This window comes from Lonchura striata, chromosome 4 (genome assembly GCF_050655825.1).
Source record: "Lonchura striata isolate lonStrDom1 chromosome 4, ASM5065582v1, whole genome shotgun sequence".
Lineage (NCBI taxonomy): Eukaryota > Metazoa > Chordata > Aves > Passeriformes > Estrildidae > Lonchura > Lonchura striata.
Genome location: NC_140706.1, coordinates 37,606,331 through 37,630,282, shown reverse-complemented (window position 1 = coordinate 37,630,282; position 23,952 = coordinate 37,606,331). Strand labels below are relative to the sequence as shown.

At 35.6% G+C, this 23,952-nt stretch overlaps 1 protein-coding gene across 4 annotated transcripts in view; it reads right to left on the bottom strand.

The window, feature by feature from the left end:
• SH3RF1 (SH3 domain containing ring finger 1) overlaps positions 1-23,952 on the bottom strand; it is an 85,597-nt gene that overhangs the window by 27,235 nt on the left and 34,410 nt on the right. For all 4 annotated transcript variants that reach the window (XM_021555577.3, XM_085577992.1, XM_021555560.4 and 1 more), the window contains exons 3-5: positions 7,162-7,437; positions 6,351-6,446; positions 320-622 (exon numbers count right to left, since the gene is read on the bottom strand). In XM_021555577.3, the coding sequence (XP_021411252.3) occupies positions 320-622; positions 6,351-6,446; positions 7,162-7,437 (675 nt within the window). The remainder of the gene's footprint in view (positions 1-319; positions 623-6,350; positions 6,447-7,161; positions 7,438-23,952) is intronic.

Sequence of the window (23,952 nt, the reverse complement as noted above, 5' to 3'; positions counted from 1 at the left end):
TTAAATTACTCCAGTTTCTAGTTTCCACAGTTTAATAAAAATCTTTGTGGCACATAATAACTGAAAAAAAAAAAACTAGTCTACAACACCAAAATTATTTGCTATCATATAAGAAAAGTTAGAAAATATTTTCCTTAAATATATATTTTCTCTTATTTTCTTATATTCATATTTTTTCTATATTATATTTACTCATGTTGGAAGATAAGTTTTGTCAAAGTGTATATTTATTATTAATTAGACATAATTAATACCTTGACATAAGTAGTCTGACAAGATCAGAAGCCTTTATAGCTACAGCTGATGCCATGTGAATTACCTGAGAGGGAGCGCTACAGGACAGTCCCGTCAGCTCACTTATGCGGGCTGCTGCCGTTGGGTTGCTGGAGCTGATGAGGACAGGAGGACTGATTTCCATGGAGTGGCGATTCTGAGAAGACTGAGAAGCCTTGTTGGACATGGTGAGGGAGGTAAAAGAGTGTCGTTTTTTGGTGTTTTTCTTAGTGTCGGTGTGCTTTTGGGTTGAATTGTTGTGGGCTGCCCCAGAGGTACCTTCACCAGAGTCAACAGCAGAACCTGAGGGCTTGTCCAATTCTATCAGCTGTTTGGCTGCTGTGTTAAACTACAAAAACCAGTAACATGTTAGTATTATTTTATTTATAAAAGTTACCTGAACGTAAAAAACCCACCTCTTTTTTTCATAAAATAATCTCAACCATGCAACCTAAAACTCTGGCATACTCTAGTCTACAAATCTGTCAGTAGAGAGTGACAAATCATTCTCTACAAACTCAACACACTTACTGTTGGGCTTGTATGAAATTTTACCATCAGAGGTAAAATTCCATCAATAAAGGACGCAATGCCATTGTCCAGACATGGATTAATTCAGCAATAACCACTGCCTGTATAATTTAAAAATCAGACTAAAACACACTGGTCCTCTTTGACCTTAAAGAAAAATCTCTCTTACAAAACTTCTTGGATGTTTCTGTCATTTTCAGCCATTTTTTTGGTACTTGTGCACATTTTTAACACCACCAGCAATGAAAACACAGGCTTCCTCAATGCAGGTTTAAGAACACAGTAGGACAGACTAAATACCCAGCTATATCTATACTGCCTGGCAACAGGCACCTATACAGGCATAAGATGGCAGAAGGAGAAAAGAAACATATACAGGCAATTTTGTGGAAATACCTTCTCAGCTTCTGAATTTTCTAATGTAGAGGCACTGTCTCTGTGCCATTTTCCCTCTTTTTTTTAAGCTTAGCTAAAGAATTTTTGTTCACAATGAGATTTTCTATCTGCTAATTTGTAACAACAATACTACATTAAATGCAAACAAATCCTTCCTTTCCAATGAAGAAATGAGGAATCCCACACATTTTCTTCTTACAATGAAATGTAAGCTATATAATGGGGAGGAGGAGAGGAAACCAACAAACAAACCCTCTACATTTTTCAAACCCCATTATTTTCATGAAATCTTAGCACTATTAGAAATAATAATGTCAGAACTCTCATGTAATCATGAGCTGAAATAACACCAGCACCAGTTTTATGAACATGTACCATTAAATATGAATACTGTTACTTGAAAAGTGTAGGTGATTATGAAGAAAGGAAAGATCTTTTCTGAAGAACATCAGGATGAAAGAATTAAATTAGTCACTGTGGAATTTCTATTTCTGCTCTTCAGCATATTATTTCTTCTATTTATTTTACCATTTCCCTGCAAGTCTTGAAATACCTACTATGCTTATGAAGAGTTTTAAAGTTGTATTTTACCCCATCAAAACTTTACTAGACAAACAACAAACCATTAATCATGATAGCATCAACACTGATTTAAATGCAGCTCCCACAGATGACCAGCTTATATTCTTAACACAAGTATATATCTATAGATATATAAGGTAGGGTAAAAGAAAAAAAATTAATATAGAAGAGGTTGGCAAGTGATATTTGAAAGATGTCATCTGGAAGGAAATTTCATATATGTATAGAAAAAAAAGGATGAAGTTCAAAACCGGAACTACTGGAACAAAGAGGAGTTGACATAAAAATCTTCTACAGAAGAGGAAGAACTACATGGAACATATGCAGTGGAGGAAAAACATAATGGGGGCTTTGAAAAAGGATATTAATTCAAGAACATAGACTCTTTTCCTAAGTGTTCTTATTGTTTAGAATGCAACTGAAGAGGACTGGAATCACAGAATCATAATCATTTAGGTTGGAAGGGACCTTCAAGGTCATCAAGTTCCAACCCATCTGCCATGGACAGGGACATGTCCCACTAGACCAGGTTGTTCAGAGTCCCATCCAACCTGGTCTTGAACACTTCCAGGGATGGAGCATCCACAACCTCCCTGGGCACTCTGTTTCAGTGCCTCACCACCCTCACAGTAAAGTATTTCTTCCTAATATCTAATCATAACCTAACTTCTTCCAGTTGAGTTCATCCCCCCATGGCCTGTCACTATATACTCTTGTAAAAAGTCCCTCTCCATCTTTCTTGTAAGAAGGAAGGACAGAAGACAATGTCAGAACAGTAAACAATCCTACAAAAAAGGTGGATGCTAGATTTTCCCTCCTGCTATTACTCAAGATGGATCATATGGACCACAATAAAGTTGTATTACTTGTGTATAACAGAAGATATAAATATAGCATTTTCTCCAATGAACCCCATTATTTAGATGATTGTTGAATTTTAAATTTAAATCAAACATACTTTAAACAGACCAGTGAAAACATTATTTCATTACAAATCATTCAGGCTGACGGATATGAAACAAGTAGAAAATAAGACCAAAAAACGTCTACTCTGCTGTTCAGCTTGCCAGGGTCTTATTTGTCATCATAGCAAACATGCAGGCTCTTCAAAGTCTAATAATTTTATCTATTTTGCACATTTTATTTTTTTTAAAGTCAGATTGAAATTCTTCACGTCCTTCCTGAGAATTTAAGTATTCCATACTGTTGATAGAATGGCTGTAACTGTTTCTATTCTCATGTAATCTACAACTTTTTTTGCAAAGAACTACCTAATCAGAGAAGTTAAGGGATCACAGAGGAATGAAAAAGAAAACCAAAAGCCACTTTGCTAACAGCACCCCAAGGTACCTGTTACACCTAATCATATTTGTTTACTTTCAGGAGCTATCAATGCCTGCAGAATCTGATTACTCTACACAGTGAATAACCTATTAGGGAAAAGTTAACACTTGCCCATGGGATCAATTCAAGACAAATTCAAATAAAAGCAGCATAATGTGCTTTTTTATGCAGAGAAGCAAGCAAACAGTTGCATGAATCTGAAAATGGAAGAGAACTGATTACTGGCCTCCTCTTTGAAGTAACTCGGGGACACCAATAGCTGCAGAATATTTTGCAGAGTGCAGTTTACTTCTCTTCCTTGAGAAGAGAAATTAAGAACCTGCATGCATTCTCCAATGAAATGGCTAGCAGATATTCAAGGTCACCACGGGACTGAACCCAAGTCACACTATGAAGTGTTTCAAACTAGCATTCCTTTGTGAAACAAATACCTATGTACCTAGCCCCACAGCTCCCACATCAGTTGTTTTCCTTAACAGACATATTTTCATTGAGGCTTCTTTACTTCAATCTTGACATTCACTTTTTTTCTTTTTTTCCAATTCACCAACATCTTTGCTGTAACAGGAAGCCTGAAATCCAATTCCCTTTCCCACCAAACTCCAGGAAACTGAAGAACTTTCCAAGCAGGGCAGGACAGAGGCAGCTGGCTGAGCCACGTCTTGGTGCTGCAGCAGGGCTGAGGTCAGCACACATCTTTCTTCTGCCTGCAGATGCCTGCAGGAATTACCCCTACTGCAAGGTCTCTAAGAGTTGTGCTTTGCTACACTTATATTAAAAATCAATTCTGGTGTTCTTTACTCACACAAAAGTAAACAAAAGCTGACATTATTTTCTACTGACAATTTGTCTGAAGAGCAATTTATTTTCACTGACTTTTGTTCTATTATGGGCATTTGTATTTGTTTATTAAGTGTTAAACTAGGTCAAAACATCCAACTTGAGGTCTAAGAAATGTATATTGTACCCAGAACTGCAATTTTTCAGAAAAAAAATCTAATAATATCTCTTTAGTTATGAATATTTTTTGGTTTTCGAACAGAGATAACTGTAAGTGTTAACTTGATTTAATAGAATCACTCTTAAAATTTCTCTCAAAATGTGTTTAGTCTCACTTTTATTATTACCACAAATTTAATATGGGAAAGTTTGAAAAGAAAGGATCAGAGTAGTGAACATTGAATCATAATAGGGCAAAATTTGTCCTCAAATATAATCAGAGATTTTCATGGACTTATACTCACTGTACAAGAAATATCTCAATTATTACACCTGTACTACAGAATAAACATCACAGACGATGCCCATTTTATAGTTAATGACTTCAGATAATCTCTATTAAGAAATCTCTAGGAGCTACTAATTCACATGTTTAAATAAAAGGATGTGGATTAGCATACACATAAAAGGTATTTTTGTCATTATAACATGATAAAATTCCCCAAAAATAGGCAATGATTACAGGATTGGGAAATGCAATGAAAACTACCATAAAAAAATCTTTCAAAAATATTAATTACTTTTCATCTTCATTGTCTTTCATAAAATAAATAAGAATGGTTTGCTATACTTGTTTCTATCAGTTGTCTGTATATTTTCCAGAACAATAGTTATGTACAGAAACCAGGCACTTCAAAATTCAAACCCATACTTTACTGCACATCTCACTGCCCTCTGCTACAGCATGCATTTCGGTTTAGTATATACTGAAAAAACCCCATCTATTTGATTTGAAGTAACTCTTAGGATATAATTCATCATTCTAAACTTTCCATTCTACTTTAGTGGGGATTTGAGAATGTATACTTAAGTGTTGGTGCCTGTTCTAAAAGGGTTTATTGAAAATACATTTTTTTTAGTTGATGAAATCAGTCTAAAAACATTAACAGAAATATATTTTGTAACTTTCATTTTTACTTTTTTTTTTTTCAAGGCCGTATCTCCTTTTTGCAACTTTTGTAGAGATAGGAATGTAGTTGTTAGCTAAATAGCTCAAGTGGCAGCCTTAGGAAAGGGCTTTTTCTAACAAGTCTAAGTAATTTAGTTTGAAAAAACACTACAAGAAGCTTTACTGGCTGAATTGAAGGGGCAGTTAATTGCAAGAAGCTAGGAAAGAATACCCAAGGGCAAGAAATTGTTAAATTGGCTTTTTAAAATGTCTTAAACTGAAGCCAAAATTGTAGTAAGCAAGTTGAAACTTTCTTGGTCTTCTTATTTTTACAGTCATGTGAAATTTTCTATCCCCCAGATATACAGATCCTTACATGAAGCTACTAAAATAAATATACCTTTTCCCTTTTAAAAATAATAAATTCTATTTTGGTTGAAAGCAGTAATGTTTTTTGAAGTTCCCATCTCATTATAGGATTCAGAAATGAAATTAATAAAACCTGACTTGATTCTTAGTATGGTTACACATTTCTTCTGTGACCTGAAGTACATATTTCTCATCCCAGACATAATGTGAAAATACTTTTTTCTTTCATCATTCTGTTTCAATTTTTTAAATCAAATACTGTCGGTGCAGGGAAGTGTATCATACCAAGTATTCACAGCATACCTATCAGAAAAGGACAAATACTATTCCAAACCTTTGTATCTTTCTGTAATGCAAATTTGAATAATCATTGTGGCTGTACACACTGTTCCTAATCACCGATGTCTTTCTATATAAAATATACAGCTCTAGCATCCGAAAATTTAAAAGGTTGGGGAAATTTTCTCAACTGCTACCTCTTACTGTAAATTGTTGTAACATATGACATATGCAGGAAGATGGAGAAGGTTATATATATGCTCTGTTGATGAAAAAGCTGATCCTTTACCTGTTTAACAACAATATCCTTTGACGTCCTAGTTATGATAACTTGGTTTTGAGCGGTGGATATTAGGGACAGTGCAAAGCTAACTGTTTCTCTGACTTGCTGACTTTGTGGCTAAGTGTGCTTTGGATTGACTGCATGACTCCAGTATTAACAAGAAAACATAGTGACTGCCTCCAATTATACTCATTTCAATTCCATTCAATGAAAAGAGGTATCAAATAGCTAAATGAAAATCACTGGTTCAACTGCTGAAGCCATTAACTCCCAAAGAGTATTTTAGGTCTAAGATTATTTATATCTCAGGTTATTTTACAATCATCACCAGTACTGATTATTTTTCCTTTCAGAAAATTAAACATACAGTAGGCACAGCCTTACTGAGGACCCAGCTTTACTCACCTCAACATATGAAATTGGAAATATTCCTATCTTGTCAGCCAGCATTCCTTCAGCCCAGTTTTCATCCACACGGCGAATTACAGTCAGAACATCATCCTGTGTGAACATGCAGTGATTATGTCTCCCAGCTCTAATTTAACTTCTCATTTAATTTTCCTCCATAACACAGGAGTAATCAGAGAAGGCAGGACATGGACAAGAACCACAGAGAAGGCACTCTGTAAGAATAATATGCTGCTTTTGGGGTTGAAGTCAGTTCAAGCTGCTCTTTTTCCTATTTTGTCAGAGCTCAACTAACTGCCCACATCTCAGTGATCCGACTTTGTCCTTAGTGCCAGTCTTGCTCATGTTCAGTCCATGTTATTCACAGCCCCCCTTCAATTGCTTGCCATTAATCAACAGAACCACAACCTCAACTGACTCATTACCTAACCTTCCCTAGATGTTGTTTTTCTACTTAAGAACATTGCTAGTGAAATGACTTGTTTCACATCTGCAATTTGAGTGTTTCTTTAGAAGATGGAATGTTTTTAATTCACAACCTAGGTTATTTCTCATAAATTAGGAACATCGCTATGCAAGTATAAAATAATGCATTCTCAGAAATAAAACATCAGAGAAATTATACGTAATTTAGAAAGAGAATGCACAACTAATCAATATAGGAGAAATACTTGCAGAATTACTTCTCCTTTTTCTATGTGTGCAGCTCCAAAGAGAAATGAAGATAAGATTACAAAACAGTTGTTTTATTTCTTATCCAAGTGAATGAAATTATTAGAAGCAAATAGCAATAGTATTCTCTTTTTACCTTTGCAAATGGTAAACAGTCTTTATCTGCTTCCTTGTCTTTTACTTCAAAATCATAAAGTGCTTTGCACTGAGGCGGAGGTTGAGGTAAAGGTTTAATAATCTGAACAAAATTGGTAGGAAAAAAGCCATGGATGCCATTGACTTCTCCATGATACCAATTTTCATCCACCTGTCGACGCAAAATTATGATGTCTCCTTTACTGAATTTAAGATCTCCAGGTTCTTTTCCCTCGTAGTTATACAATGCTTTGGCACATGGTAACTGAGGTACACCCTAAATAAAAATAAAAAATTAATAGATTATTAGAATGAGATGAACATTACTAAATAGAATTTATATTGTCTTTTTGGAGAGTATGAATGAAGCTGCAAAGTATGAAATTGCAAAGTAAAATTATACACATATTTTATTGCAATGATTCTACTGATTTTTACCCATACAAGTGGGAAGAGTTTCAGTTCTCTGAGTTTCATTATAATTTTTAATCATACAAAGTTGCTAGACAGAGGAAAGGCAGAAAAACATAATACTTTAACCCCTATGTACTAATTCACTAAGATTAAACAAAAAAAACCAAAGCAAGCAAGTTGGAAAGCAACCTGATCACTTGAGAGACCACTGGCAGAAGAATGCTGCAAGAAAATATAACACTGGAATAAAAAAATTGCTATAAGACCTTTAAGGTTTTCCTGCATGACTTTCTTATTATCTTCTTCACCTTATTTACTTCATGGGCAGAGAATAATAGGACATAAAGGAGATGTTTTCCAGCTTGATAAACAAATTTCAGTTTATTAAAAATGAAAAATTTCATCCTGGAGCAACTTTTTAAATTAAATTAAATAAACTAATAAGAATTACTGGAAAAGATCTGTTGAAGGTGTGCATCCTTGGGTTTCCTTTCACTTGATTCCTCCATAGTATCTGAAAACTGTAGATCATTGGTGCTGCTATTGAATGCAGATCAGAAGGATTGGAATTTAACCCTGTCACCCCCCCTTATATACATTGCAGGTATTATTTTTTAATTACTCAGCCTGTATCTCCAAATTTTGCAAGAGAGAGCTGTAAAACTCTACAACTCTAGTGTTAGGGTTACTGCCTTCAAAACTCTCCTGTTTTCAAATTTAAATACCTGGAGGGGTGCTTACCCCCTTAATGATGCAAACAGCAGTAACTTGCAATACTAATATAGTTTTTCCAAAGCAAAGGCAGCCTTTATGGTCACACACAGCACAGTATTTCACATCTTAGATGCAAAAATTTTCCCATATGGAAAAGGAAAAATTTAACAAAACTCAACGCTGCCAATATTATTTGCCACATCTACCCTATGGTATGTGTCTCCTCTCAAGTCTTTCACCAGCTCAGATTGTAAACTGGAGCTGCACTTGCAATATCTCAAGAAATCACATAAAATGTAAGAAAATTCTCAGAAGGAATTATCACTTTGAGTCTGTCCATTGGGCAGAAGACAGAGTTTTGATAATGTATATGACATTTAACAAAATTTTATCTTTCAATATAATCCAATTCGTTTGGACAGCTTTAATTTTTGTACATGTATATTAATGTCTCAAATGTATAAATAGTATCTCAAAGATTAATTTCTCTAGTAACCTTTTTTCTATGCCAAACAGTCAAAGGAAAACCATGTGTGTATATACATAGGTAGAGAGGAGTATGATTTACATATGAATTCAGGAAAATCAAATTTCATTCTATTGTCTCCAGGATGAATATGAAAAATATTATATTAGCAAGATCCAAGCAATTGTTCACAATTGGTGGTCTCCAAACTGAAGCAAATAATATTTTTCTTCATGATCACACTTAATTGCATCAGTGCACCACGATGACGCACTCTATACAAACCTGGATATGGAAAAAGACACCAAGTAGGCAATCTGTGGGCCTCATCCAAGTGAGGGGAAAATCAATGGTCAGAATAGAACAATTTAAAATTTATATATATATATATATATATATATATATATATATATACCTATATGTATGTGTGAGTGTGTATTTTTTAATTTTACATTCTCTGCAGAGTACAGAGACAGAATGAAGGAAGCAGTCAGTGTAGATGGAGTATGAACAAGTGCAAAGAGAGAACTTTAACGGAGAGGAAGCAAAAACAAACACACCTCTGAACAAGAGAGGAAACACTGCTTGCTTATCTCTTTCCATCACAATAACAAACAAGCAAACAAACACACAAACAAAAGGATTAGGAGCCAAGAATTACTTGACAGAAAGCGGGCCCCAAGTAATAATGGCTACTACAGGATACAGAAATCTCTCTTGCACTGGAGGAAATAGTTTCACTTCTCCCAGGAATCTCCCATTGTCCTGGGAGAAAGCTTTCTATGTCCCCACGCTGAGGAATAGGTTTTTAGATCAGCTTTTTATATAAAATACAGTTGGGAAAAAATCTTTTTAAAAACAAACAAAACAAGCCAGGAGTAGCAGTGCAGATCATGTCAAATCAATCAAACTCATTTGTCATCATTTAATTTTTAGAACTCCATATTGCATTTATGCAGTTTATCACAAAGGCTCCAACAAACGTATCTGCATACAAAACTACAAACATCTGTTTATGCTTTATGGGAAGTTCCTTTTCCAGTGTAAAGGTTGAGTTTCTGCAAAGCTTGTTTCCCACGTTAAATAGAAATGGTTCCAGTCCATAATTCCAAATAAAACAAAGTTCAACAAAACACACAGTTCCCAGTTGGACTCCCAGGGATTAAAGAGAAGCAGTTAAATGACTGAGTGGAGATGTGGATGACTTTCCCTTCTGTCCCAGAGGGAGGATGAAGTGAGAAAGAGCGGGTGCAGTGGGGAGGGCTGATTCAGGGGTACAGGATCGAGAGCCCTCAAGCACCATCTCCACGTTCCTCCTCCTCTGAGCCACCTGGAGCGGCAGCTCATGGCCGGCGCCCTCCGGGTCTGTGTGGTTAGGCAGCTTCAGCCCCCCTTCTGCCCCTCTGGCTGCTCACCAGCAGAGATGGCCATGAGGACATGCCAAGCCAGAGTTTACATTTCACTCCATGTCTCTCACTTGGCTAAACATGAAAGAAAGGCTTTGGAAGAAAAACTTTGCAGCCTACCCTTAAGTTTACAGCTGCCACTTACCCTGCCAGCTCTTTGAGTAAGCAACAACAACAACAACAAAACAAAGACAAAAAACATTTTAAGAAGTTAAAATATAAAATTCAGAAAGATTCCACATGAGAGGTTCTTAGAATTATTTCCTTATTCCTTATGCAAAAATAGCCGAACTTCTAATGCTACTGCTGATAGACAAACTGTTTAAATTAATTTTTAGCAAAGGCATGGATATACACATATATTTCAGATGCCAGATTCCTTTAACGAAAATAATACATGATGACATCAAAACAAATGGCTTAAAAGAATATGAAACAATGCATATGTGTACATATATATGAGGCTCAGGTGCCTTCATTTTCTTCTCCTAACCCAGATATTTTGTCTTAAAAATATACAGAATGCACAATTTTGCTCTTTGGATTTATACTTTTGTTTTCATTCACCTTATTTCAAACTTTACTTTTATTTCTTTAATGGGCAATATGCAACTGTATGTATTTTTCATAAGCTTAAGCCAAGAGAAACTTATGCCTGCGGAGAAACACGAGATCTGATTTCCTTTAAAATAGGAGTTTTAATGGCAGAAGCCCAAATGTAAATATGCTTACACTGGCACAAAACAGTGCTCAGTCTGTACATACTGCACTTGAAAAACCAACATTAGCTTAAGTAGCAAAAAATAGTAAACCCCCTCTCAAGGAAATGAATGGAACAGATACTGGATCATCTGCATCTCTGCTTCTTTCAAAGCCTCCCAGACAGGTGCTGCTGGCTGTCACTTTTCCAAGCAAGCAAGGCACTCCCTGTTCTCTGGCTGCAAGATTGGGAAGTGGCCTGGGCTTCCTCATGAGCCAGTTGAATTTACCCAGAATAATTACACTGGTTTCACCTGTCTGAGCTTCTTAGACACTGAGTGTTTTCAAGAGGCCAGGAAGTAATACCTTTTATAGGAGTACTGATTATGTTGGTAGTTAGACAAAAACACTTTTCTGAAACTGGCTACATGCTCTATCAGCTCCCAGAAAAATCCAGTTGCTCAGATAACTCAGCAGCATTTTTAGGCCTTTCTTTACAGAAAATCTACAAACTGGAAGTTGATCCATGTCACAAGAGGATCTTTAACATTCATTATTTGCAACTTTCTTACAAGGAAAAGACAGAAAATTTATTTTTCTTCACCTACAATTTTGGTTTCTTTCCATGCAATTCCTAAATCAAATGAAGAGTCACATGAATGACCATGACAAGATGAACCACAAAAAAACCTTCAAATTACACACCAATGAGAAGCACAGTAAGTCTAGCGATACAGAGGTACTTTTCTCAGTCAATTATTTTTTTTTTTTTCCCAAAAAAACGAGTAATTTTAGACATACTTGACTGCCAGTGGAAGGTGCTTTTACATAAGGATAACATAAATGCTAATGTTTGCAAGGCAGATTTGGGTCAAGTGAGTTCTTAATGTGTACATTCTTCAGTAGGTACAGGTAAACCTGAAATTTCCTCTTCAGACTCCTAGTCGTTCAAACATTTTGAAGGACAATATTACTTCTTTTCATCTTCTGGTCTACTGTATTTTATATTATTGCTTTCTTGATTCAGATCTTTCAAATGCATCCATCCTATTACTTTTTTTAAAGTGTATTTTTGCTTTCTTGCCTTCTTTGGCTTTGCTAAGCAGTCCAGTCCTGCATGCAAGAACATCCCCTTTCACATCTGTATTTTTTATGTCTCTTTCATCTCACTGGCTCCAATAAGTAGATTCAAGTCTTAATTTATAGCCACCTGATCTGTGTAATTCAATTTTCTTTGTTTCAGCCTCCTTTGTTCCTTCTCTGCTTGCATTTAACTTTTCATGTATTTTGAGACATAGAGCATATGAAAATACTTTACCAAAGACCTTTATAAACTGCTTATATTTAAAAAATGTGTTTTCTCAAGTTGGATTTCCTTCTAAAGGAAGAAAACACATTCCCTGCGTTAAGATACAGGTATCTTGCTTTGGCCTGAAAAAATTAAATACTCAGTTTTGTAGCACAGAGCAACCTAGAGACGATAACATTTGGAACTAAATCTCCCTATTTCTTTTTGAGCTCCAGAACTCAAAAGTGTTTCCATAATCCAAGAAGAATGTTAAAAGCTGGCTCCCTGCATTTACTTTTGTCATCTAAGGAACAATTCAAACAAGTCCAGATTTGTGCAAAGAAAGGCTGACTTGAGTGTTATTCATCTGTAACCAACACTAACTTGTTAGGGTAATCAACTTTACGTACTTCTGCCATCAGAACTACCTCAGAAACCTGCAGAGGTCATCAATGCAAATGAAATCTTTTCAGATAAAGTGTCTCTGAGGTCCTGCTATCTGGATGACAAAAAAAGAAAGATATTTTAATGTCAAAAGGCTATATCAAGCTGCCAGTATACTGAAATAACCATAAAAACAAGCCTTTGGTAACATATGAAATAAATTACTATTGCTGTACTGAATACAGTAAACCAAGCTTTGGGGTTTTTTATATAATAGTTCACTAGATTAAACAAGTGAGCAATGTTAATGTTGGTAAGTATATTCATTTCTACTGGTTTCCTATGATACAGTTGTACCAAATCTCATTTTTCTCTACACACATAAAGCAAAAGACCAAACATTTGATTTAAAACAGTGCAAATCTGTAGTTGTTTTGAAATGCTATATTCAAATATAGTTACTCGCTATACAGCTTTTGATTTTAATGAAAGTAGAAGTTTAGCATCAAGAGGAAACTGGCTAGCCAGGTTACCCTGATCAAAGAGATCAGGCTTTGAAACCCAACTGTGTGTAACTTAACCCATATAACAATCATAATTTTTAAGAAAGATTACATTAGGAAAAACACCAAGGGGCACAATAAAATATATAATCAAGCCAACATATTTATTATACTTTTGGAAAAGCTGACTAACTCTAATCGGTAAAAATTTTAGGATCTTGATAAATGAGGAAACAGGATTACATTTTTACTGTTGCTTAGTTAACTGAAGTTAAAAATTCTTTAGTAGGCTTTACTAATTTTCAAGGGTTATCCATCTAATGCAGGTTGACACACCAATGGCTCCTAGAGCCCTTTGCCCGGCTCTTTTGAGGACTTTACCAGCTGACTTTGCTCTAACTTGCAGAATTTCACAGCACAGACTCAGAGAAACCTATATTTTATAGGAGATGGGTAGTTCCTTTATTCATGTAAGCAATTCTTATGTGTTCTTCTGAGGTAAATTCTCAATGGCCTATTTAAGTAGCCATTTTATGAAAACCCTTTTTGTTTCCTCTGTCTTAACAGCTTTGAGAAGAAAACATTTTGGCTTTTTTTTTCTGTCTGATGTTCAGAAATAAATATAAGGTCGTTTAATGTAAGTATGAGCAACTCTTTCCCACAAAGTTGTTTTGAAATTAAAAGCTGGAATACAGAAGAATGAAAGGAATTTAAAGATGTTGCCTTAAGGCCTAAGCAATCACACTAATAATATGGAAGGTTAGGAAAGGACATTTACAAAACTCTCCAAATGCACTTCTCCCAGTCCCTTTCTGTGTCACACCTTTGTAAACACTTTTTTTAAAATAAAAAAGTGTCTTCAGAATACTGCCTTTTCTTCTTTGCCTAGTCAAAATGCAAAGTTCTCAGCTACTTCCTTTCCCAAAGTTTGTTAAGTAAAGAAATTTCTGAACACTTTCCACTGAACTAAACTCCTAAGTAAATAAAATAAGTAAGCAAAAAATAGGAGAAAACATGTCCCCAAATATTTCACCTGTATGCACTTGACATGTTCAAGATTGCCTCTTCCACAAGCAAACAAAACGAATTATGAGAAAACTGTCTGCACAGGAAAGACCGAGGAGGTAACTTTCAAGATGCAGAAGAGAATGCAGGTCTGCATCGCTGCTGATCTCCATATCAAACAATTCCATTCTGAATCTTTAAAAACCTTTTGACTAATTGTTTACTAAAAAAGATTTTTGCTTTGAAAAAACCCAGACCCTTGTAAGAATCTAAACAAAACCTTAAACTGTGCACTGCATAGAGCTAGGCTGTTTATATAAAATCACTATTTCCAAAAGCAATGATTTGTTTGAAAGATCTGCTCTTACAAGCTGTTACACCAACACCAATGCTCAAACTGTAAGTGCCACTATCTTCATCGGTTTTCTCTTGGTATGTTCTGACTCATGGGTATTTGATGTCTCCATCAAACTTCATTTGACTTGTCCCAGTGCTACCATACAGCAGCATGGATCTCCTAATCTCTTTTAGCACATCAAGTTGATATCAGCACAGCAGCACAGGTTCACCCTGCACTTAGATTCTCCTAGCAATGTAAATTCCAATGTATTCTCATTTCAGGTAACACCACTCATAGCTTCTAAGACAAGAACACTGCATACTGCAAGAAGGAAAGAGAAAGACATCCACCCCTCCTGGCAAGGATACATCTACAACTCTGAGACTGGATAGTGGGACTTACTAGTCCTCCTCTGAAATGCCACTAACCAGTACATCCCTGAAGAATTCTCAGTGTGGGATGTTAGAATATATCTAATGTTCCCCAATCATATCCAATTTCTCATTATTAAAGCCGTCATGAATATCTAAAGTTAGAAAGGCAGGAACACAGACAGCTTTGAAAGTTTTGTTGTTCCAAATTCCTCTACCCCTATAAAACTGCAGAAAATTACCTCCCAGTTATTAATTTCATCTTTTTGAAGAACAGTTTGGAAAAAGAAAAATAGATGCAGTTGATTACTATCCACTAATGTATTTCTATTATTTTCTAGCCGCTAGACACTTTGAAAAAAGTGTCTTTCTAATGGTAAGACAAACTTTTTTTTGGTGGGGGAGAAAAGAAGAAAGTGAACTGGAAAAACATAGCGAGAAAAGAAGCAAACAAATTTAAAAATATCAGGATAAAGTCTATGAAGGTCAAGAGCCTGACAAAGACCTAACAAAAGACTTTGAATTAATAGGTCTCAAGTACTGAGAATAGGTCTCTGAAGCTCAGAGTACAGAACTATTTGCCTTTTCAAAATACCTAATTACAAGTTAGTACTTTTGTGTTTATCAAGAAGCCTCATTTTGCATAGTTATATAGTAAAAGCCATTCACAACTACTCACTCCCATCCAAAATCTGTTGCAGGAAGTGTGACAACTTTCCTGTGTGAAGAGTTTCTTAAATATAACTTGCTTTTTTTGCTTATTATATTAACATAAAAGCACAAAACAAGAGAAAAGAAAACCCTTCTGACCATTACAGAAATACAGACCCCATCTCAGTGTTAAACTCTTTCCCTAAATTCCTTCTTACATGTCTAATACATAGCCCTTCTTTTCACTCATTTTAGTTTCCACATAAACTGGAAATCACACATCTTTGGCATTCTTTTGCTGCTGCCTAAATTCAGACTTATCCTTCTAATACAGTGATTTAAAATTTACTTTCACTGTCAAAAGCCATAAATGCAATTGCTTAAACAGCCAAATAATTAATTCCCAAGCAAGATGTGTGCCATTCTGAGCTCCAAGTCCAGAACAAAGAGAAATTTTCACGTAAACTCAGAATGTTTTTCTTCCCTTTTGGCTTAATGGGACGCAGCTAGAGAAGCCACAGACCTTCACATGCCCTTCCACAAATAAACCATCAATAACTGCAACTGTTATAATTTCAAATCTGCCCTACTAACTGAACTGCCATCTAACCTTATAACAACTTCTATCAGTCACCAGAAAGGGGGAAAAAAAAATCACCTAAACATCCAGAAAACATCTTTCTGTAATCTACAGTCAGTGGGGCAGACATACCATACATGTCAGCTGGTGAGATTTCTGTATCATATGTAGTAAAGGGATACAGTCAACAGCAATCTCAGAGAAAGAAACCATCTTGCAATTCTTAGAAATATCTCCATTTGGTTTAATACAATCTTTTTTTTTTTTTTTTAACATATTAACACCAAAGCTCATCACATTAGAAGAAATAAAAGGGAATCTACATAAAGCCATAGGGCATTGCTAACACCTAGAAAAGATCCCATGATTAATGCTGTACTACCAGGCTGTGCTATGCGGGAGTAGTGGTAACAAACTGAACTATGTCATCTGCCAGTCTATGCATGGCTAATCAGAATACATTAGCTTCTTTCATTTTTTGCATTAAACAGAAGCCATAGATACTGGAAAAGTAGATGCATTTTACCAACCACATAAGAAATTCTCTCAGAAATTGGACTTTACAACAGCATTTTACAAATCACTTTACAAAACACATTCTGCTTGCTTACTTTACAAGAAAAAAAAAACCTGTTAATCTACTTAGTGTAGAAGATTGGAACATTCAGTTTCTCAACAAATCCTTGGGACACAGGAGGCCCTTGTCCCTATTTCAGGGACCTGATATTTTAACACAAGCTTCAGAAGTTCCAGAAGGCTTACCAGCAATATAAAAATTTAAGAGTAAAGCTCTGTATTGTTCTAAAGGTTTTTACATTTTGAAAATGAGCATAAAGCTTCCCTCAATGTAATGTGCAAATGAATATGTTTACCTCTTGCACCAAGAAAAGGTGAGGGAATTCCAGATGAGAAGACACACTGAAAAAAAAAAATCTGAGAAGAATAAATGAGAAATGAGATTGCTAAAAGCAAAATCATACTGAGCTTTGAAGGTGAGGAGTTAGAACACGATACAGGAGGAGCAAAGTGGGCAAATGACTCTGAATAAGTGACTTGGTGAGATTATTCTTGGTGAGATCAGCATGAAGAAATGTTCCTTTAATCTCTCAAATACTTTGCTGCCAAAACTTGGGCAATGGAAAAACACGGAGCTGAAAATTAAGAGGTTGCTGTATTTTTTGATGAAAACCTATCAAGGTTGACAGGCCTGATTTTTTATCTGAGCATGCTTTGCTTTCCACTATGACCAAGTGTGAATTTGTTCCCCACTAAAACAGTACAAGCTCTAAAATTACAAAGGCACTGTTAATGGTATTTAAAATGAGAGTAACCACAGGCATCTCTTCTGTCTGAATTTGATTTTACAGTCCTGAGATAGCATCTCACATTCCATTACCTTCTGAAAGTGTTTTTAGGTTTATTTACCATCACTTCAACTGTTTTGTAAATGCTCAGGTGCTCATTCAACCTTTTGAATGAACCCAACATCACCATCACACATCCTTCTCAGGTATTCCCTACAAACTTTTGTTCCCAGAAACTGAAGGGACTTTTGCTAAGCTTGATTTAGGACTGGTATCATGTCCTCTTTCTCTTAAAACCCCTTCACTCTCTTGAAATTAATTTGGAATCAATTTGATTTCTTTAATATCCCGACTTCAAACAGCTTCTTGCCTATTGCAGAAAAGGCATTAATCTTAGCTGTCACTGTAGCATACACAAATATACATTCACTACATGCACAGAGTAAATAACAAACTATTTGCTATTTATTATTATTCATATCTTACATTTTTTATGCTTCAAAGCAAAAGATTTTTATGGTACTCTACTTGAAGCAGCTGGTCAGCATTTTGAAAAGGCAATTAATCCTAGCTGAAATTATGCATCTTTTTTTAAGATCAAGTTCCTGTATGTTCTTTATTATAACAAAAGAGCCAGAAGAATGCTACATTAACATTTATCTCTTGTGCAGTGACAAGCTAGAGTTTAGAGTTCCTGGTTATTTCATCCAGTCCATAGAAGCGGACAAAGAGCAAACGAGCCTTCTGCTCAGTTTAGTAGTAGTCAAATAGGCTTGAATACATAGTGTCTAAAAGAAGGGATTATGTTTCACATTTCATGTTGTTCAAATGGATCTGTTTCAGCATAAAAGTGTTACTATAAAAACCTAAACAGATCTGCATGTCTTGAGTTATGAGGTCTGAATTGGTACGTTGCATCACCACACTCCCATCTGCTGTCACTGTACCTGTACAAGTCCTCCCCGAGTTCTGGCTTTTTTATCCTGTACCTTCATGCTCAGTGTTTCTCAATTCCCTCAGCATCCTTCACCCTCACTTCCACCTTCCCCAGGCTTCCTTTGTGCAGGGGAGGTCAGTGTGGAGCTCTGCACTCGGCTCACCAAACCCTTCTGCAAGCCTATCCCACCACCCCCGCTCTCCCTGTCCCTGGAGATGAACTGCCTCTGCTCTGTCAGTAGTGCAGAAGGCCACATTCCATGTGTTTATCTTAATTAACCCCTTATTCCATTAAAAGTTGACACTGGTTTTACATGGCAGCTAGTAATGAAGCAAGATGATGAGTTCCAGCACACCCTGGCCAGGCTTTTTCCCAAGCTGCTCAAGCCTAGACTGTCCTTCGCTGTACAGGAGTGCCTAACTCTTACAAAAACTATGAGCTCAAATGAAGCAAAATCTCTCAGTAGTCTAACTCCATCATTAGAGATAGAGAGAGTTGCATAAGCAATACACAAAGAATAACTAGATAATTCAGGGTAGACAATAAGGACTTTCCACTTTGCTTTTCAATGCAATTGTTTCTCCAAAAGGTTTATTGTGGTTTTGAGCATGACAGGTGAGGAAGGGTTAGAAATGCTAGGCAATAGGAGGCTTACGTTTCAAGGATAACCTGTTCACCTCTCAGTCTTTTATTGCAGAAAATTATCAGAACTTGGGCCCAAGGAGGTCACAGTTATTCTGATTTTCCTCACACCAGTTCTGCTCCTCTAGTCCACTTGCACTGTTACCATTTTATTAATAGCTGGCTACAATAAACAGAACAGATTGCACTGTGACATAGAAACTAGAAACTGTTAAACTACTTAAATGAAGGATGTTCCAGCAACTGTGTCTGCTTTCACTGCAGAAGGAAGAGGAAATTTGACACTAACAGGTTGATCATTACTATGCTGTCATAACACAAGATTAAACGTCTATATTTACATATGATTTCATCAGGAAATCTTACACCACCTTTTTTTTTTGTATTTGGTAGACATTGCCTATCAATTGCAACCTTTGAATCTTACACACACAAAGCTGCTTCTTGCAGGTAGTCCTCTACTTCAAAATACACATCCTTTCTACTTCAGGCAAAAATTTATTAGCAATTCTACTCTATTTTCATATGCATTTTACTATAAGCCCTTCACCTCTCCAAATGTTATGAGAATTCTGTAGTCACTTTGTAAACCAATGTCTGAAGTATCTCTTGGACTTAGACCACAATTCATAAGTCTCTTTATCTATAAAAAACAAGTTTATATAAGAGTTGGGCTTTTTTTACTCTCAAGTATTTGAAAAAGGAAAGTAATTTTTTTCCATTTTTCTGTGATACAAACATAGAGGAAACAATCCATTCTTTCATCTAGTTGGCCTCAACATAATGCAAATGAACTACACTGCTTTTTTGATGAAATTAAAATGGAAGGTGTTTTCCAACAGTGGTCTACTCATGCAAATATTCCCTGGAATCAGAGTAGAATTCACTCAAAGTATTACCTCTGAAGAAATACAGCCTGTGGCCACCAAGTCCTCAGCATCCACTGAGGTTTTTCTTCTATGGATCCATTCCCACTGTAATATAGATCCAGCCAAAGTTTTCCCAACCTAAAGAAGTTTTTAGTCCTTTGGTTGTAAAATGTGATACATGCCATGATCTCAATGTTTTCTTTGAAATAATTAAAGTAGTTCTTACTCCAACCAGGCAAATCTCATTAAAAGTTTATTCCATGGAAGGTAATTTCATTATATTCTTCCACTGTACAAGGGCTTTCTGTCTTTGAGACTCCACAGTAAGCAAATTAATAACCATCTACTTACATTAACAGGAATTGCACAGAATAGTTATGTTCCATAAATAAATATTCATGAACAGCTTACAAGAAGTGCAACTTTCTAATTTAAATAAAAGGTATTTTAATTAATCAAGTGCAACCATAATGCATTATTATGGGAAAGCACTGCTCTGGAGCCAAGAGTTAAGAACCAGATAGGATAATGAAAGGCTGACAGCTCTTTAATTCTCTCTCTTAACTATTCATGCTACTCAACTGGTTGAGATACATTTGGAAAGCAGAATTCAGTCATCCTGTTTCAGAGTTCTCTGACTCAGACTCCACTAAGACCTGATGGAAAGACAACTCTCGAGCAGGACTCTCAAAGTGAAACTCCACCTCTTTTTGTCACCATGGTAGGACAGCCTCCACCTTGAGGTCCATTGCTAATGGACCTGGTTTTGTTCAGCTCTTGCATGAGACTGTAGTTTATTTATACAGAACCAAATAGATTAACTACTCTTAAAAGAAACACAAATATACAGGGAAAGCCCTACGAATCACAACATGAACACAGCTCACCTTTGCAACTGTTCCACTCAGCACGTGTATGTGAATTGGTGCTGACACAGAAATACAGACCTGAATAAGGCCCTGAATATTTATTCCTGTAGGTACAAAACCTGCATATGGTGAAACAACACTTATATTAGGTATTTCTACATGCTGTCATTACACACAAAGGTAAATATTCTTCAGCCACTGACTTAAGCTCAAAGTAAGACAAAGTATCTTATAAGTAAACCCTCCCCCCGCCCCGCCATGTTTCTCCTAACTAACCCTCCTGTCAAGTTTTCTCAACATTCTAGTTTTTCTCTATTCACTCAGTTCTGTTCTCTCTTTTTAGGATGGCTGAGGCTTAGGATTTTATGTGATCCTAGACACAGTTTTGGAAAGTATTGTACAGCACTACCAATGTATATCATGACATTCTGTCCAAAATCTGCAGCCTTCAACAGAGCTGACTTACAAGTCTGTACCCAAACTGCCTCAAAGCTGCTATTTAAGGTTGTTTCTAAAGAGCCTGTTAAGGCTGTGATGCAGAAGAACACTTCTTCCAGAAAGGCACCAAGTCTTTAACTGCAAACATTGATAGACAAACAATTTATCCATTAGGAGATTTTCACTGGCATCCCATGCAACAATGATGTAGATGCTTCTTAATGCACTCGTGCACTCATGGTAACTTACTATCACTCTTCTGATTACAAAAAAGCTGTCATTTGTATTAATGTTGCTATTCCTTTATTCAGCCATTTACTACATGAAACTAGTACTGCTAATTTTTTTTTTAAGCTTTGGGAAAGTAGTCCTTTTTGAATCAACAAACATATATATCAGGGGTTGCTTATACTGAACAAATTGTTCCTTTTTTATAAGCAACCAATACTTTGTCTTGAACTTCATTACGACAGTCCAAAATTACTAGATTCCTGGACTAAGATTTTGATACTTCAATCAAAATTTATAAGGTTCAATACATTCTAGAAAATAAAAATAAAACATCTGTATTTTAGAAATGAACATTATGTTAATACAACCTGCATGAGATCTTCAGAATAAGACTAATGTACTGAAGAATTTCAGTCTGAGACACTTGTTCCCTGATATCACATTAACAGCTTAAGCAGTAGATTTTTTTTTTTTTCATTTTTAGGCTTTTGAAAAAATTTATTTAAATAGTTGAATACTAATTACGTACAATCTTTCTCTTTGCTCTCGTCTCCTTTTGATACTATTTAAGCTCTTCTCACCTTTCCCAAGAGATTAAGTTTACCCAAGTACAAAGTCACACTGATGCTATTCCATAATCTCTATCAGTTATGAATCCTGGATGACTGCATCCAGACTCTAAGAATACATATGTAGAGTATGTGAAGTGCTATTCCTAAATGCATTCAAAATCCTTCTGATACAACAAGGTACTGTTTACATCTATCTGCAGATACTTTCAGTGGAAAAAAAAAAATCCTAATATTCCCTATACCAGAAGCAAACTCCAAGAAGATAATTGGAAATCTGGGGTTCACCAAATCAGAATGGTTACATTAATGACACCATTAATGCCTCTGCACCACACAAAGTAAGATCTCAATATCAAAGAGGAATCAAGTCACATGAGCACAGATTCTGCAGCTGTGCAATATTAACACAGAAATGGCATCCAGTTTTCATGTGCTTTCATAATTCAGTCACATAATTCCAGTTTCTGTGACAAGTCTTCTGATTCTATCCTGACTTTAGTATTTATTTCAAAAGTCTAGGCTTTCCAGTTACTTAAACATATGCCCTGATATATTCATAAATACATTCAAAACTCTTTTAGCTCTAGAACAAATAAGGTTTCAAAATGTGGAAATTAAAATAAGGTTACCTCCAATCTTGACATCTGTTTTTCTTTAAACCTGAGTTTGTAAGGCCTCCCCCTATCATTCTGAATGTTTTGAGTTGCTGGAAACAATGACTGAGTAGTCTTTAACATTATTTATGAGACTTGAAGAGCAAGAAGAAACCAGAAAAACAACGTTTCAAAGCTTTGTCTCCTCTACAGGCAACTCAAATCTTCCCTATTAGTAAGCTTGTCTGAAGTCTTCTCTGGATCCCTTAACAGTGGTTATATAATTTAAGAAGGAAAGGCCAAGGGAAAAATTTTCTGTGGTAATTGTAACAGGAGAACTTATTTACTAAAACTGTAAGACTGTCCACTTTTTTCAGTACCCTAGATTCAACCTGTAAACTTTGCAGACTGATGAGGAAATCTAAACACAAAAAAGAAGCCACAGATTCTCTATTTAAACACATATTAAGATGCAAAAGCAAGACTACTACTGTTCTTTTTCCAAAATATCAGTTAAAATACAAAACTCAGAGGAAATTTCTTTAATATTTAATTTCTTTAATAATATTTCTTTAATATTTCTTTAATATTTAATATTATTTAATATTTCTTTAATATTCTTAAGCATGTCTCATTTTTAATTTACATTTTTGGGGAACTCCAAGAAAAGTCTCTTCTGGCACATGTCAAGGTACTTTCTTGTAAAATGTCTCCCTTTTGGTTAGACATGAACATGATCATCCTGCAGTACAAACAAAATTCTACCCTTCAGAAAAAATTGGTGTGACACCATGGTGCTCCTAAGGATTCTGCTGTGTACATGCTTCTGCAAACCTCATTTATCATCCACACATCAGGTAAAATACATTGCAAATTTACTACATTGCCTAAAGGAACTAAAACACATTATCTCATTATTCAAGTGTTCAAATTTAATTTCCTTTCAGTTTTAAAGTCTACATTAGCAGCTTACATTTAAAGTTCCAGATAAACAGTAAATAATTAACTCTTCATAAAAATGGCAAGAGAGTATCTCCTGTGCTCCTTGCATCACAGTGTTTTGTAGATTTCAAACTTCCAGCTGGGAGTGCTTAATACATCTTCTTAATTGCTTTTGCAGAGCTATACTGCTCAAGAGTTTGGTACCATAAGGTTTGACTGCTGGGTGTTCCAATTAAATCATTTAGATGTTATGAAACATCAGACATGGCCTCTCCTCTCCCTCCCTTAAAAAAAAAACAAACCAAAACCAACCAACCAACCAAGACATTTCTGGAATGTACTTACATTGCTTGGTGCAAGTAAACAAAGCACTTTATTAAACTGCCCTTGCAAATACACTGCTAACTAGTACAAGTAAAAGTTCCTCCAGATTTGTGAAATGTAGTATAGCTTGGTTTCCTAAATTTCCTTTATTATATTACTAACATTGTCCTGAAAATTACCCATACTCAAATGTTTTCTGTTAAATTCAACGTGAGTCTTTGAACACTGTACAGAGGAGTTTAGCATAAAA